At 36.5% G+C, this 17,827-nt stretch overlaps 1 protein-coding gene across 1 annotated transcript; it reads left to right on the top strand.

Moving 5' to 3' along the window:
* The first annotated feature begins 35 nt into the window (after positions 1-35).
* On the top strand, positions 36-15,853 carry LOC118157242 (probable tRNA (uracil-O(2)-)-methyltransferase). The gene is made up of 11 exons (XM_035311498.1): positions 36-470; positions 2,516-2,633; positions 3,477-3,696; positions 4,919-4,987; positions 7,323-7,430; positions 8,332-8,403; positions 10,392-10,498; positions 11,084-11,267; positions 12,344-12,731; positions 13,653-13,769; positions 14,365-15,853. The coding sequence occupies exons 1-11, from the start codon at positions 86-88 to the stop codon at positions 14,595-14,597; spliced, it is 2,001 nt and encodes a 666-aa protein (XP_035167389.1). The 5' UTR covers positions 36-85; the 3' UTR covers positions 14,598-15,853.
* The last annotated feature ends 1,974 nt before the right edge of the window (positions 15,854-17,827 follow it).

The following is a 17,827-nucleotide window of genomic DNA, read 5'->3' as shown; positions in this document are numbered from 1 at the left end:
GTTTACCGTCTCCGTCCCCGCCTCAGGAACTGACGGGAGTAGGACGCGCCCCGTCCCGCCTCCTTCCCCCCGCCAGCAGGCGGCCATGGGGCCGGTGGGTACGGCGGCGGTGCGAGATGGCGGCGCCGCGCTGCCCGGCGGCTTCTGGGCGGCGGTGCGCGTCTGGCTGGAGAAGCCGCAGGTGGCCAACAGGCGGCTGTGCGGCGCTGCCATCGAGGCGGAGGGGACGGTGCTGCTTGGGGAAGGCGAGGAAGGGTCTCCCCGTCTCGCCACCGAGCCGGGAGGAGGGAGAGAAGAGGGGGCTGAGGAGCTGAGCCGGCTGTGGAGGGAGGTGAGCGGGCACCTGCCGTCCTCCCTCACGGCCCGGGGCCGGCCGGGCTCCGAGCTCCGCGCCGTGCTGAGGACGCTGCTGCCCCGAGCGAGGCCCGCTGGGCCCCCCGCTCCTCCGACGAAGGAGCTGGTGGTACAAGGTGAGCCCCCAGTTCTAGGCACCCCGTCTGATTAACTGGGGAGACTAGGGCCTGAAAAAGGGGGGATGAAAATGGCTCATCGTTCCGTCCTCCTTAGGGAGACAGGAAGCATTGTGCGTCGTGTGAGCTCCTGTCAGGAGCTTCCCCCACAGAAACACTGCTTGTTGTGCAGACCTAATAACAGGTTTGCAAGGAGTGACTGTACCCTATGAAAATGCTGAGTTAGTTTTAAGAAAATATATAGACAGCTTTTGCATCAGCCTCACCACGGCCAAACTGCTTGTGCCAGTTTGCGTGCTGTTGGTTTTGCTTCAAGATGAAGCGTGACTTTTTGTCAGGCATTTACATTCCATGGTGGAACCACACTGCAGGAAATCCTGCTAGGACTTAGAGTGGTCTTTCTTACTATGTAAAATTCCTTCTCAGTATCTATGAAGCCTTCAAAAAAAGTATATATTTTAGGTTTATTTTCTTCTGATGTTGTAAGGTGATGTTCCTGAGCTACACCTGGAAAGCTTATGTTTAGGAAAAAGCCTAGATTTTTTTAATTAATATGTTTAAAATAGAGCTATTGGAACATTGAGAGGGGATTGACAAAGGATAGGTTGAGAAATCAAGACTTAATGTTTGCTCTGTTACTAATCATTCTTTTTCATCTCACTCAAAAAAAAATTGGAGTCCATAGATATTTTGGTTTCTTTAGTCAATGTAATATTTTCATATTTTGGAGATTTGCAGTTGTCAGTTTTGATGTTAAGCGAAGGATCAGTTTCAAATAGGGAACTTAAATTATTCTAAAGAAATACCCTTGGATAAGCATTGCTAAGAGGTTGTTTGTTTGTTGTTTTTTTTTTTTTTGCAACTAGTGCGTAGATTAATAATGCATACATATGTGCCATATCAAAGAGTAAATCCTTTTAGAGTAACTTTATAGGAAGGATATAGGGAGTAAATTTGAGATGGTAAAAAGTAGTAGCATGTGAGTACTAGATTGTATCATGCCACTTGTGTTTCACTGCAGTCTCATTTGTTTTTATTTGTAAGTTGTTTCAAAAGAACGTGTTCTCTCCCTCTCTGTTTTCCTTTGTGTAGGAGTTAACTGATAAATGCATAAATAATGTTAGAAAATGTAACGTGTTAAAAGGTGCAGGATACCTTCTTTAAATATGGTAGAAGCACTGAAGGGCATGGCCAGCTGTTACTCTGCCCATCTCAACTTTTCCAAAATCTGTGGTGTTTGGAACTTGAGCATAAGCATTTTATTACACAGGTGATAGATATTAAGGTCAGTAGGGTGGCTGCTGAACATAACTTAATACATAACGTAATTACATGTGCCTTTACCTAAAAACAGGTCTTCTCAGGCAGCCTCCTTTCAGAGTTACAGGGCACTAATTTAGGCATAAGTAGTGTTTGTATGTTGCTGTTATTTTTCTCACGGCTAGGTCCAGGAACTCTAATTGGGAAAGCTGATCTTGCTAAAACTGAAGAGCAGCTATACTTCATCATAATCACACAGTAGATCCTGTGTTTGAATACAGAAAAAGTGATATTATCCATAGTATTCCATAGTATTATTATTCCTGAATTCTGCACTTATATTTTCTCTAATGTCAGGGTGAGTATGTAAGTGCAATAAATTGGAGTGTGCATTCTGAGACTCCAGATGCTTTCTCCTTCCACACAGGGCATCAGTTTTATACTAGAAAATCTCAATGTCTCTAGCTTTTCAGATGTTTATAGATAGTGAATAAGGTTAATCAGCAAGTGAGTCTTGCTGATTAACCTTATACCTTCTGGAAAACAACATGCAGTGGAGTGCTAAGAGTAGATCTGCTTCTCAGTGTGTCTGATGTCTGAAATTATTAAACTCCTTGAATTCCCAAAATTCAGCATTGTGGTTCTTCCTGCATTGTCCTTGATGTTGCCTCATTAGTATATGCTTAATGTAGCAAGAAAGCAAAAGTGTGTGTGTGTTTTTGGTGCTAACCAGGATGGTTTGTCCCATGGAATAATAATACACCACCATTTACATATATTTTCAGATGTTTACAATAGAACTGTGACCTTTCTGCCTTTGGAGGAAAACAAGGAAGGAAAATACCAGATTAAAAAGTGCAATATTTATGAAATTCAGCTTACGCACATAAAAGATGAAGAATGGTAAGTGAGAGTGGAAGGAAACCCTGAGTTACTGTAAGAATCATATCATGGTTTAGTGTTGGTGTCCATGTGATTTGTTTTTTTATAATTTATGTGATTAGCAAGTGGCATAACTGGTGTGATCTCAGTGCATAGTGTTCACTTAAAAATTATATGTAAAATACAAAAATCAACACAAAACACATCTATTTCAACTTCAAATGTAATGTATTGACTGTATGTGTATGTGGTATGTGTATCCTCATCAGTAGGAGATGACTATGTCTGTGATGGAAGTTAGGTTCTGTAGGTGTTAGTGAGGTTGAAAGATGAAAAAGAATTGCTCTTTGGAACCTGCCAAGCTTCAGTCATTAAAATGTGTGGACACCTTGGTCCTGAGCGTTGAAGGTGTAATTGCTCATGCTGACAGCTTACATAAGTAACGAAATCTAAATTTAGAGATCAGGAAATAGTGAAATGTACCAACTGATTATATATTTTGCTCCTAATTTTTGTTTGTTTTCATGAGTTACCCACTTCTTAGCATTTGGAATATTATGGTAAACCAGGTTGTTTATTGTATGTGAGTCTTTAGTCATTGTAGTAAATCTAGTGTAGACTCTCATGGTGTTTGAATTAGAAAGTAATGAGCTGCCTAACAAAATCTAGGAACGACTGTTTTATTATTCATTAACTTTTATTTTCCTTCTGTTTGTGAGTTGTGTTTACTTATTCCTCAGTTTACTCGTATGCCTTTTTTTGATCTTCCGATTTTTTTTTCCACTTTATTATTTTCTCTACTCTTGAGTTAGTGAGGTGTGAATACACTGTATATTATCTACGTTTTTTATTTTATTTTTTAAGGTCTGTGTCTATTGTAGCTCTGTCTTCAGAAGATTGGTTTTCAGATGGAATTACATACCCCAAACTAGCATGGCTTGGAAATGAGCTTTTGCCCAAACTGGCTAAGTGGTCTGTGGAGCAAAAGCACAGTGAGTTTAGAAGTACGCTGTCACTCATTTCTGTAGCAAAGTACAGCAAGGTTTATCAAAACCTTAAAGAAAAATACAAGGAGATGGTAAAGGTAAGTTTGGCAATAAACGTAGTAATAACATGCTTTTCTGCCGTTGTTCTTTGTTTCTGTTACTTGTTTCCTGAAACTGCTTCCTCCAATATTTTTTTAAATAAAGGAATCAGTTTAATTAAAATGTATGCACTATAGTTCATTGGATTGTTTTATAGTCTTTACTGCATATGTAGAGGAAAAAAAATAGTTTTATAGTATTGGGAAGAACTGAACTGGAAAACTTTGAGCCAAATTAACACTAAATATCTGGTGGTATTAGACATGTTCCACAATGTTTGCCTTCCAAAAAGAAGTAAGCAGTAGGCCAGTGCATGGAAATTGTAAACCATCCACACAATAAAGCATAAATATAGTATGTCCTTCTACAAAGCATCAAAGAGTCAGGAAGCAACGCTGGTTAAAAGTCTGTTGCTTCATTTACGTTTTGATGCATTCATATGCCTTTCTGAGTCAGAGCAGCTGTGTTTTAGTAGTCTTATCCTTGGGACTCCTAAAAATGACCTTCTTAAATGCTGTATGATGTAGTATGCATCAAACTATAGAAACCAAAGAAATTGTTAAATGCTTTTATAAAACATTATGGAAATGTTGAAAGGTTTCACTGTTGATGTTTCTCCACTAATAGAAAGATGTGTGTGACAGGAATGTTTGAATTGTGGATAAGGTAATGGGTACATTTTTTTTTTTTTTTTTAGCTCTGCAGTAGCATTTTGTACCATCAAATGTTTTAGTCTGTCTCAATTTTTCATTTAGAAAATAGGGATTATACTTTTTCTGTCTTTCTCCTTCATATTTTGATTCTTCATGTTCCATTTTGCCAGGATAGTTCCTCATCTTTTGAAAATAAATTTATGAATACTGTAATAATGCATTTAACAGGAAGAATAATAATATTATGGCTCTGAGAATTAGAATAAAACAATCTGGTCCATTGCAGATCAGATGCAGCGGGTTACTTGCAAGGTGTGCCTATGGAGCTGTAATGTTCTTGGAAACTTTATTGACTGAAAGCAGACATTCTTTATATCAATATACTGCTGTGTGACTCACAAAACCTTAGTCTTTGTTTACGTTTTTTATGTATATTTTTACTCAGTTCAAACTGCATGAAGTGTAGAAGTCTATTGAAGAAGATGAGTATCCAGATCATTCTGAGCTCTCTTTGCGGTATTTTAAGATGTCATAAAAAGTAACAGATTTATTTTTTTTTCTCCTGAAGGTATGGCCTGAAGTAACAGATCCTGAGAAGTTTGTATATGAAGATGTTGCCATTGCTACTTACTTGCTGGTAAGTTTTTATTAGTGTTTTCAAGCATAACTTGAACCTAAAGTGGAATTTGTGGCTCAGTCTATTTAAATTGAGCTTGTATTAGGATCTTCTTTGGTAGTACTCTCAATGGCATTTCAGGGATTTATATATAGTAACTGATTTAAAAAAGTAAGCATTTTATAACAGAATTTGAAAAAATAATAATGTGACAAAGCAAGGGGAAAAAAGAAAAGCTTTTTTTTATACCGTGGCATACCACAAAAATTAAGCACAGTAACAAAAGTAAAATTAGAGGAACATTAACACTTTTTTTGAAGACTTGCAGTCTTCTGTCATAGGATGTTTATGTCACTCAGACAAGCTGTAGTTCTTTTGTTTGTTTTAAAGTGGTTAGAACAAAAAGCACTTACGTACCAAAGAAATAATGATTAGATTGTCCAGTTTGGAGATGAGAAGCTACCGTCACTATGTAGGCACATCAATATTTTGACTGCTATCTAGAGTGCAGTAAGAGTATGTCTACCTAGAAGTATAATGCAGATACCTGTTGCATCTCCTCTAAATCAGTACTTGTAAACAAGTTAACTCGTTTACAGATCTCATTGAGGACTATTTTACTTTGCTAATTGTTTGTTTAAACTTAGAACCTCAGTTCCTTATCCCATATTTTTTTTAAAAAATTGAGGAAGCCTGACTGACTGACATAGGCTGCTCTCAAAATCGTGAATATCATATTGATGCGACAGAAGATACTTCACTGGATAAATGATCATCATGACATTGGCTTGTGGAAGGAGCTATATAATAGACTTTTATCATTTTTTCCCACCATGACAGTAGTAGTTGTTGAATGTTGAAAAATTAGAAAATTGAATCATGTACATGAGGAATTATAATAGTTATAACCCCAGGAAAATTCTCCAGTGACACTGCTGAAGATGTTGTGCAGAGAAATTTGCAAGACAGTGTTTGTTTACAGTCATAATGTTTTTTAGTTGAAGTAGAAGTAACATTCCAAAAGTTATTAAAGTGATCCAATAACTGGCTTGTATAAATGAAAGCTTAATATATTAATAACCTAACCTCCATAACCATAATCAGATATGAATATGTAATAGCTCATTATTTAGAAATATGTTAAATGAGTGATAAAAGGTCCAATGTTAAATTAATATGGATTTACAGTATTTAAATTGATATGATGAGGGGAGGAGTCATCTGACCCCTTTATTATACTCTGCAGTCATATAAACATTGCCTACTGTCAAGACACATTACTAGAGAAGTATCTGTTCAGTTTAAATCATAAGAAACTCCTCAAGGGATTGAGGATGGGTGTGATCTGTGTAGGAGGTGATTAGAGCTTTCTGGGTTACGGTCTGGAGTGCAGAAGTGCAATGATTGCTACATTTTAAAATGTAAACACAAACAATCTTACAGTTTATCTGGAACTTCTTTTTCTCTGTCTAAACTGACAAAATAACAAGTAGCAATGTTACAAATACTATTTTTTGTGGTTAAATATTCTTGACAATTTCTCTTATCCATGGGGAAAATAAGAATTAAGAAGCTACAGAGGACACACTCATTGAGCAAAAAAGTTTGACAGGATTAAGAGGAGACTAATCCATACTCTGCAGACAAATATCCTATTATTAAGATTAGCAGTTTCCAAATTACATAACTATGTAGGAGTAAATACTTACAGAAAGAGCAGGGGCTAGAACTGGACTAAAAGCTTTGAGGTCCACTCTAGCTGATTAAGAATTTGGGGCAGTTGACTCTTGCAAAGTAAATTACATTTTCTTGACTAGGCTGTAGAAAGTGATGTTGCAGTTCATAGCCAATTGATTACAAAGGACATTTTGCTTTTTATTTTCATCTCTGCACCTGACTCTTTCTTTTATACAGTGGATATAAAGGCTTCTGTAGTCTCACATGTGGAGATACTGTTGGAAATTTAATTGCTCTTTCCTTACGTTAATCTCTTGTGCCATTTGTTTTCAGCAGCTTATTTTTACATTTATGCTTTCCCTAGCCCGGCCTATATTAATTTCAACTTCAGGCACTCAGAAGTGAATGGAGGATGCTTAGCATTTGGAAAATGCTCGATACGTTGAAACATAATCTTACTCCCTTCATTAGCAGTTTTAACATGTTAATTTTAACATGTTAATTTTAACATGTTGTGTTGTTTTTTTTCCTTCTCAAGCTGCTTTCTCTTTGAGTGCTGTGTCTGTCTTCTGTCACTTCTTCACCCAACATTCTCCTTTCAATTCGTACATCTTTTTACTGCTTTCTGACAGGGAAATCTGAGAGTATAAGTCTACAATGTTTTCTTTTCTTGTCTTAGATTCTCTGGGAAGAAGAAAGAAAGGAAAAAGGATTGGCCAAGAAACAGTCATTTGTAGATCTAGGATGTGGAAATGGTCTACTGGTCCATATTCTATGCAATGAAGGGGTAAACAGAGTACATTTTAAAACAAAAATAAATCTTGTTTTGCTTTCCTTTGGCAGGCAAATAGTCAAAATTCAGTTAATTCTTGTCATTAGAACAAGACTTTGTTACTCTTTAGTTATCAAAAAAAAAAGCAGAGCTTTAGAAACCTTTTAATTATTATTTTTTAAGTGGAATTGATTATCATGAAAAACATTATCATGTTTTTCTGAGGTAAGAAACTCAAAGGGAAAAGAAAAAGTAATATAATTTAGTAATGTTGTAGATCTATTAAAAATGAATGGGTAATGTTAACATAAACATTCTTATTTGCAGTAGCCTTTAGATGTTTTTCATAAAGTTAGTTATATCAAACTGAAATCTACTCATCAAGGACTGAAAATGGATTTCTATATCTTTAAAGCAATTATAGGATTTTTTAAAATTATTTTGAAAAGGCCTAACAACATACTGTGTTTTTGAAGTGAAAATGTGGCAACACCAAAATTCAATTTCTTGAGGCATAGTTTCTGAAAAGAAAATAGTAAAAAAAGCTCACTGAGATTCAAGAAAAGTTGGGTCAGTCTGTTTCAGAAAATGTTATTTGTTATTTCTTCCACTTCTGGGAAGATACCATAAAAGTTGAGAGCCAGATTTTCCAGAGCAATCTCAATAGCTGTGCCCAGATCAATTATCAATGTAGTTATATCTTTAATGTAGCCTTTGCTTTCCAGTCCAGTGTAGAAGGGAAACAAGGGAGTAGAAGTATGCAATTTATGCCGAAATGATGAAGCTGTGTTTCGTTGTGTGTCCATATTTTAGTGTGACTGAAGTAGTTTATGTTAATATGTACATTTAGTCAGCTTGATTGAGAATTTCTACTAAAATTGGTACTTAAAAATGATACTTTGTTCAAATATTTCAGCACTCTGGTAGAGGAATTGATGTGAGGAGAAGAAAAATATGGGACATGTATGGACCAGAAACTCATTTAGAGGTATTATGCAAATGTATGTCAATCTCATTCATTTGTAACTTTATTCATTTGTTCATTGCTTCAGGCTGTGTTGATGCAAATGTAATTAAAAGCACTGGGTTATTGACAATTGTCTAAAGCAATGTGTGGGTTTGGTATGCTGCCACTCGTATGTCCTAAAGGATTATAAAGTAAGCTGTAGAGGGGATTAATAGAGCAATGCTATATCATATGCTTGCTTATTTCCAATTTATTTAGTTTTCAGCTGAGAATGCTAGCATGATTTCTTATTGCTTCTGCAGACATGCATGCTATGAAACTTGATTTTACTGGAAGTTCAATAGCGAGCAGCTTTATTAGCATTTCTTGTACATCACAAAAGATGTTAGTTTCCAAAGTTGTGAGTAGTTTATTCATAAATTAATAACAAAATCACTTGGAAAGTGATTATGATCTTAGAGTGCTCTGTACTCTTTTGGGACAAAATTGTTGAACCTCAAAGGAGCCAATTCTTCTGCTGTTCCAACCTTGTGGTAAGTCATTGCAATAACAGCCTTCCAAAAAATGGACAGAAAAATGAGTCTGAAAGAGGGATTGTATTTCAAGTTCTCCATTCTTGTTTTTATGAGGACAGGAACAATATGAGCACAGGCACATTTGCTTCAACTCTAGCTGTTTTTTGTTTGATGTTCGTTTAAGTGTGGCAGTGATGAACACTTGCCCTTTGGAGGTGAAGTGTTCCTGGTTTCTTGTTCTCTAGGTTTCTTGTTCTCCAGACTCCTGGAGTTTCTCACCTTATTCCCTCAAAAATTGTCAGCTTCCAATATACTAAAATACTTTTCTGTCCATAGCTATTCTCCTGTAGGCTTGGTTGAAAGTCAATTCGACAAATCTTTAAATGCTAACAACTTAACTTTACATCAACAAAAGAGCAGCAGCTTTCATGTTTGGGAAGTGGAGCAGTCATGTTGTGCAGCCTTCTCTTTGCCACCATGCCATTTTACGTATAGATTGCCAAAACTTCCAGATTCTTTTTTTGCAGTCTGCAATCAGATCTTCTTGAAAGGCTTCAGGAAACAATCCAAAACACCAAGTTTTAGTACTCTGTCATTCCAGACAATTGTCATTGGCAAAGACAAATGTTAAAGGCACTCTGGAACTTTTAAAATTTATCCTGTATGAGCTGTTTGTGCTGTTTGTTTGATGTTTTTTGTTTCTTGTGTGTTTTGTTTTTAACGAATAGGGTATTCTTGAGATTAATAACTATCTGTGAGTCAGTACTGTGGTGGCAATACTCATGCTGTCTCCTTACTCCATATGTTATGAAATAACGCAAGCAAAATGCTATCATAAAGGCTGCCAATGAAGCCTTCTGTCTCTGACGTATTGCTTCCCTATTTCTACTCCTGATATTGCATGTATCACAGGGTAGCTCTGATACAACTTGGATGAGAATGTTCTGGCAAGGTACACAAGAAAAAAAGTGTTGGGCTGGATTAGGTTGATTATAAACAAATGGTAAGGTTGAAAGGTGGTATTTTGTATACTTGGATTTAATTTAGGAAGTGCCTGAGAAATAAGAGAAGATAGTATGGGAGCTGTGTTTTGGTTCATTGCTGTGTGAGACAGAGACATAGCAAATGAAGTGAGTCTCTGAAAAACTGGGCCCAGAAATACATGTGACAGGAGAATGGCAAGAAATCATAATCAATGAATAAGATTTGTTAACATATATTTAGGATGTCAAATACCTTCATCAGACTTGCCATTCCACTCTTTGTCTGACCAATATGTTGTGGGTGGTTGTTGCTAAATTAATTCTTTGTAGCTATAAAAAAATACTACCTGGCAAAACTTCAAACTGAGAAAAATATTGACGGCTTCTGTGGGTTCTCATTCACCTTTTATTTTTCCTGTTGTAGAATTTTATATTGTTGTTTAGTGCTTTATTGACAAATAAATCTAAAGAAACCTATATTAAATCTTACTTCAACTTTTATTTTTTTTAGGAATCATCTATCATGCCGGGTGATAGTCATCTCTTTCCAGATACTGATTGGCTGATAGGAAACCATTCAGATGAATTAACACCATGGATACCTGTAATTGCAGCCAGGTACTTGGTGGTGGTGGGGAAGCAGGAGGGAAGGAATAAAAACATAATTACCTATACTTGTTTGGTGAAAACTGCTGCTTTTGCATCCGCATCAGGTGTTCTTGCAACTTTTGCTCCTTGTGATGCCAATTGATTATTTTTACAAAATGATTTTTTGATGTGGAGAAGCACAGAAATAGTTCTTATTTTCTCATGGAATTTAGTACAGCATTTTGCTTTTGAAGTTCAAACTAAATTTTGTATTTATTCCTTAGACAGGAATCTAGTTTTAAAATAAAATACTGTTAGTCCTGCATTTCTCTGAACCGTTCTGCTTATCACAATCAGCAATAGTTTGATACCTAGAGATTTAGTCCTGTAGACAGTGATGGTACAGTAGTTTGCTATAGCAAATACTTTATGAAACAGTGATTTTGAATATACTAATAATTTTTCTGAAGGAGTAACATATAAATAGTACTTCATGAAGATCTATCACCTTCATAAAGATTTCCATCATTGCCTGTGTCTGGGCTATTTCTTAAATTTATGTGTGTTATCTGAAATAACTTCCCGTTCAGCAGTTAACCGTTATCCTTCCCATAGGTCTTCCTATTCGTGTAGCTACTTTGTGCTGCCATGTTGCTTCTTCGATTTCCATGGAAAATACAGCCGAAGACAAAGCAAGAAGACACAGTACAGAGAGTATCTTGATTTTGTTACTGAAGTGGGATCTGTATGTGGTTTTCACGTGGAAGAAGACTGCCTTAGAATTCCATCAACAAAAAGGGTAATTTTGGACTCTGTAGGGCTTTTATTTTTGAAGATGCTGTCTGAAGCTGGGCTTGTTAACAAACAAAAATCAGAACAACTTTTTGCTCAGGCAGCTAGTGATAGGACACAGAATCACAGAGTGGCCGAGGTTGGAAGGGACCTCTGAAGATTATCTAGTCCAACCCCCCAGCCAGGCAGAATGAAGGGAGACAAAGGGGAGACAAACTAAAAGAGGGGAGATTTAGATTAGATTTTAGGAGGAAATTCTTTACTCAGAGGGTAGCGAGGCACTGGAACAGGCTGCCCAGAGAAGCTGTGGATGCCCCATCCCTGGAGGTGTTTACGGCCAGGCTGGATGGGGCTTTGAGAAATCTGATCTTCTGGGTGGTGTCCCTGCCCATGGCAAGGGGATTGGAACTGGGTGATCTTTAAGGTCCCTTCCAACCCAAACCATTCTATGATTCTGTGATACTTCTTTATTTTGTGAGATTGGAGCATAGTCAGTTGCATTGCTTCAGATAATACGCTTTGAAGATAGATTAAAAATACTCATGGGTTTCTTGGGTAATCTGCTATATTAAAGTTAACATCATAGGTTACAATCCTAAATACAAGAAAGAGTGCAAGGATTTATGGTTATTTATTATACTTGTCTGTAAGATGGAAAACTTTGTCTTTCTGCCTTTGTTTTTCCATCAGCCTATGTTGGTTAATTTTATTTAACTTTGCTGTTTTTTCATGTCACATGAAATTCAAACTGAAATATTTCTGGAGTAGAAAGCGGTGTTCAGCTCTGATTTTGTAAATAGTCTGAGAGTCAGGAGCTCTCTCTTTGGCCTGTGCTTGTATGGCCAAAAAGATGGATTATGACTTGGTTACTGGATTTCTTCTGTAGCACCAGTATTTGAAAACTAAAATGAAAAAATACCCTTAAGTGTTAATGAGCATTGAGTTCTAGTGGATATCTCCTGTACTTTGGTTTAGAAGCCTAATAAAACATATGCTGTCTGGTGGGGGGGCTGTATCTAAGTATGGGGACTCTGTTCAAATATTATGATACAAATAGTGATTTACCTATTTCTGCTAAGATAGGTGTGCCTTATTGGAAAAAACAGGACCTATTCAACTACAGAATGTGCTTTGATTGACAATCAGATAACACGGTATATTCATAATCGTCAGACTTGTGCTGTGGTTGCATGTGACAGAGGAGTTGGATTTAATCATAAAGATTGCTCTGATGTATGCAAAGAAGCAGGCTCGGGACTTTCTGACAATGAAATGGAAACTTCTGGTAGAATTTGGATGCCTGGATTTCAACCCAGAGAAAAAGTAGAACAAATCAGAAATTGTGCTGCCCTCCCTCGAGATTTTGTAGATAATGTGGTTCTGAATGTGGCAAATTTGCTGTTAAATGCGGTCCCCCAAAAATCATGTTCTAATACTCATGGTGGAAATATGAATACCTGGAATCAAGGAGGTGAGATTATCTTTCTGCAATGCTTTCCGTTACCTTTTACCTTTGCTGATGGAGGGTGTTTTTTCCAATGAATTTACATGTTTGTAAATTTAGTAATAGACTTTAGGAAATACCATGAGCTGAAAAAAAAAAAAAAAACCTTTGATTGCTACTATATAATGTTTTATTGCACTCTGAGGTGCAAATAAGGCACATAAGTGTATTTTGAAACTCCTGTCTTTGCTTGTTTTTCTTTTACTCTACACTGGAGTACTATGGCAGAATCAACTTAAACAGGACTTCTCCCTGTTTCACAAAACATAACTGCATCTAAATTGGGGAGGATCTAAGTTTATTTTTGGATAGTGACATAATAACTATCTATAATTCTTGAAGTGCTTTGAAGTGTCATTTAGTTACAACATGATTAGGAATTTTTAGTTGGCTTAGCATTAGAATGAAAAGGAATGGAAGTTGCAGTTTATTTTATAGTCACTCAATAAGTTTCATTTTCCTGCACCCATATTTATTATTTACTGTAGTTTGTTATATGCTACAGGATATGCTATGTTATATGCAGTTATATGCTACTGTTAAAGGAGAATGACATTTTCTTTCTACTACATGCATGTAAACTTCGTACTACATGCATGTAAACAGTGCTTAGCACAATGAGGATTACTGCAAAAAAAAAAAAGCATGGAAAGAAAAAAATACATCTTATGTGAAAATCCTATTTGAGACCTGTAGAATGAGAAGTGCCATTTTACAGACAATATACATATATACAATTTAGGTTTGTGATATTGGGAGCACAAAATTGTTACAGTACTCCTATATAATTCATATATTTTGTTCATAATCATTAATTTATTAAAACGTTAGGGTTTTCAAGAATTTTAGATACACACATTTTTATAGCTACACCGTTATTTATTACAGAAAGCCTTTCCTTGAGAGAAGTAGCAGAATATTTAAATAAAGAGACATTAAAGAGGCTGAAGAGTGAATATGGAGGCTTACAGACACTGCTCAAGAACAATCATCAAGTATTTGAAGGTAAGGAGTAGATAGGCATTATTTGTTTGGCTTTGCTTTTAAACTTGACTGTTAAACTTGACTTGATAAGTCACTACTGTAGTGTGGAAAATGCTCTTTGCAAGAGCATTTCTGTGTTAGAAATGTCAGTATTAGAAGACTTAGCTACTTTTTTTTTGCTGGTAATTAGTTTGAATATAGAGTAATGAAGTGTTGAACAAGGGAGGGATTATAGTTCTTAAAGTTCAAACTTTTTTTCAGAACTTGCAATCTAAATTCTGAGGGTTTTGGTATAAGTTATCTTACCTGATATATTTTAAAAAAACACACCTCTATGAACCCTCTGAGGACAATAAAAAGGTGCCTCAAACTATTCAGCACAATGGTAAAACATCTCACAGGGAAATTGATCAATTTTGCTTTAGACCATCTCTATATTACCTCAGTTCATTGTGCACATCTTTCTATTTCATTACAAATAGTACATTTGGTTTTGCCTGAGTGATCCATTTGCAGAAAATATATGTTATTTGCTCACTGTCACTATGCATTTTTCCAGTATGATTCCCATGGCTGTCTATTAACAGCTGCATTTTTGTTTGTTTTTAAATCTTAGTTCTAAATGGGAGAGTTCATATTCGTGACTGGAGAAAAGAGAAGCCATCAAGGAAAACTAAGCCTGAAGTAAAACGATACCTTTCAGCTGAAGCATATAAAACACGTCTCTGTTGGTTTTTCATTCATCATCCTAATGGTTGTGCTTTGCCTTCTGAATCTTGCCCATATGCTCATGGGACTGAGGAGCTAAGACAGTCTCAGACTATTAAAAAGAAAAAACATATACAGTGATAAAAATCTGACACTTATGTTTAGGTTTGTGTGCATAACTGAATTTGACTGACTTTGGGATCACTTAGTGCATGAAGACATGTAAAGTTTGGAGTTTTTTTCTCATTTCTATGTATCTTATTTTTCTAGTTGGTTTACAAGTTCTCCTGTACTTTAATTCTTTTGTTATTGACATGGAAAGGTTATAGTAAAGTATATACATACTTCTGGATTTTGTTTATTTTCTTTAAAAGAATGGCTTGACTGACATGGATTTGTCTAAGTGCAAAAGTTTATGTTCTTCACAGTCCTCGATCACATCAAATTAACATGATGCATTTGCAAACCCTAACATTTAGTTGTTTTGCTCAATACTTTCCAGGATGATTTATGGTTTCTTAAAACTCACAGTGTCTCTTGGGAGTAGAAATGGAGAGGCTTCACTCATTTCTGACTTGTGACAGCCTCTTTACTGTGGAGTAATGCTAATTATTATCCTTCCTTTCTTGGCCAGACCTAGTCTAACAAAATGATAGTTGGACTGAAGAATAACATTCTGGGAAGTTACGGAGGTTGGAGAAACCGCATAGGAACTGATTACAGGACAAGTAGGTTTAGGACTATGGGTGACTAACACATGTAAGAACGCATGGACTCTGAATCACAAAGAATGGAAATAATTCAAGACCAAGCAAACAAACAGTGAAAGATGACACTGGAAAAGGTTTACAAAAGTTTCAAAGCCACTTTATTTACTTCCTTTGCTTTCAGCCAACAGATTGCAAAGAACTCTCTGAAGTGTCATGTTCCTCTCTTCTCTTCCATTTCTCTTTTGATCCTGGAAAAAGTGGCTCTTGGTAGATAACAGCTAACCTAGGTTGGTTTTTAATTACATCTTTTCAATGAAAGGGGAATGAAATATGTGTCTGGCTCACTGAAGTTACATCCGGTAAGACTAGTATATTTGTATATTAAATTTAAAACTAATTTTTGTTTTTCTTTGTGCAATGCTATGATAATTAGTATATTAGTATAGTACGCTACTTCTGTTGTATAGACCCAGTTCCCTAAACTCACCAATATACAGTTCTGTCACAGATTCCTGATGGCTGTTTTTTCAGTTTGGCATTGCTGCAGGTGACAAGCCATCCAATAAATCTGTACTTTCCTGCTCTTTGGAGAGGTGGTAGGAGAACGCTCTTTCCCCTCATTTTGGGGTAGAAATGTTAGCCTTGTATAATTCCAAAAGTAAACCTGAAGGCAACTGCCAAAAGCTTTAAAAAAAGCTCTATTTCGTATAAATGCTGTATCTTGTTGCTTTGTCTGTGATCCACCATCTTAGAATGGCATTAATATGATAATTGACTTTGGCAATAGATGAAAGCTGATAGTAAGGATTGGTTTTAATAAAAACCTGTTTACCCACAAGGCATTTAAGCATAAAATCTCAATCATTGATGTGACACTGTCATTTTACTGCTAGGTTTGTTATCATCACTACCCATTAGTTAATTTAGCTTTTTTTGAAACCTTTCATTATAGAGGGAAACGGTTGCTGTTGTAGATATGTCACGAGAGTGAGAGCATGAGAGACAGAAGAGTTGGATGACATTGTAATCATAGAAATACTGGGATGTAGAGATTTTGCAATTGGATCTGTAGAAGAGTTACAGTTTCAAATAGTCTGTAGTTGAATTTTCTAAATAGAATAACAAAAAATTTGAATTTTTCTCTTACACCTCAGTAAAGGACTGAATTTTTGTTTTACATCAAGTCACTAAAACTGAAATGAAGTCACAAGACAGTATTTTCCTTATGGAATGTCTGAATGTATCTTCTGGACAGTCTACTTTCTGGCACATTTCAAACCAGTTCAGTTTTCTGTGTTTGTATCATCTGCATTGTCTGTTTATGAAGTTACTGTCAGTATTTCATGTTATGTTATTAGGTAGCCCGTAGCCCATCGAGGAGTTCTTACAGCTTGTCTGACAGCAAATACGGGCCTCTGGGCATGCTTTGTAATAAAGTCATGCTGCTCATAAGTTTGGGGGCTTGTTTGTTCAGATTCAGAGTTGTAAGTGTTAATTAATACTTAAATGATCTTAAGGGCATGCTGTTATGAGCTGAAATCTATCTTTATCTAGCATATAAAATAAGCAAGAGTGAGCAGTCATCAGCTTTGCTGAAGGCATCATAATGGCAAATATTTCAAAGTCAACAGAGATAAAAAATAAAATCTGAGTCTTACCAAGTGACAGCTAGAACAATTGTTGGTACTGGTGTCCAATGAAGTGTCTAAACATTCAGCATCAACTGAAGTCACACCCTCACCTGCTCTATTATCTTCTGTTACTGCTTGTAGCTTCAGTTTGTATTATTGAAATAATATTTTCATAGAAAAATTGTAATTACTTGAGAATTGACCCAGAATATAATGCCATCATGTTACTAAAAGGAATACCTTTCACAATCACCTTTACCTGTTGTAGTATCACGCTGAACATGTAAGGAGCATCTTTTTCCTTTGGCGAGTTGGTGCATTTCATTTTCTGGAGCTTGTTACAGCAGCAGACATGGCAATGGTTTCATGACTGGGCTTTGTGTGTTTGAGTAATTTTTAGTGAATACTGTTATTTGGACCTGCTGAGTTTTTGTGGTTCCTTCCTATTATAATTTTTCAGGTAGAAATACTTAACTGCTTTAGTGCTCAATTACCATCTTCCAACTGCTGCTTTAAGCCACTTCTACAGGGCTACTACTAAAATACTGCCAGATGAAATCTGCTTAGCAATGACAATCCAGCTCCCTTCTTCCCTGTCCAATTTTGTTATAACAGGTTTCAGCAGCTCTATATAGGTGAGTTTAGCTTCAGGTTACTTTGCAGTAGGAGCATTATAGCAAATTTTTGTAACAGGATAGATCGGTGTTAATGTTTCAGATACCTGGACCCATCTGACTTAGTTTTCCAGAAAGCCACCCTGTGGTTTGCACAACACTGTGTTAGAGTTCAGCAAATCCAGCCTTGCCCATGTGTTGGTTGTGCATGCTCAAGGGCGAAGCGTTGGCTGCTGAAGCTGCGTACACCTCCCACGTTTTGGAAACACCGTCATTCAAGTTGCCAATCAGTCCTGTTGTTTGACAGCTAGCCAGGCACCATGTACAAAGACAAAACAATCTCCCAGAAAGACTGCTCTGGATTTTGAGTGCTTTGGTGATTGTTTTGCCGTTGTAGCAGTAAGAAAACTGCCTTC

The sequence above is a fragment of the Oxyura jamaicensis genome (assembly GCF_011077185.1).
Source record: "Oxyura jamaicensis isolate SHBP4307 breed ruddy duck chromosome 4 unlocalized genomic scaffold, BPBGC_Ojam_1.0 oxy4_random_OJ91287, whole genome shotgun sequence".
In the NCBI taxonomy this organism is placed as follows: Eukaryota; Metazoa; Chordata; class Aves; order Anseriformes; family Anatidae; genus Oxyura; species Oxyura jamaicensis.
Note: the sequence above shows the minus strand (reverse complement) of the source record. Positions and strands in the feature narration are given on the sequence as shown.

Bases quoted from the DNA above. Each gene is read 5' to 3' on its own strand.
- LOC118157242 (XM_035311498.1), top strand. From the start codon at position 86: ATGGGGCCGGTGGGTACGGCGGCGGTGCGAGATGGCGGCGCCGCGCTG. The intron at 4,988-7,322 runs GTAAGTTTTTAT...TTCTTGTCTTAG, and splicing joins CCATTGCTACTTACTTGCTG to ATTCTCTGGGAAGAAGAAAG. The intron at 13,770-14,364 runs GTAAGGAGTAGA...TTTAAATCTTAG, and splicing joins CAATCATCAAGTATTTGAAG to TTCTAAATGGGAGAGTTCAT.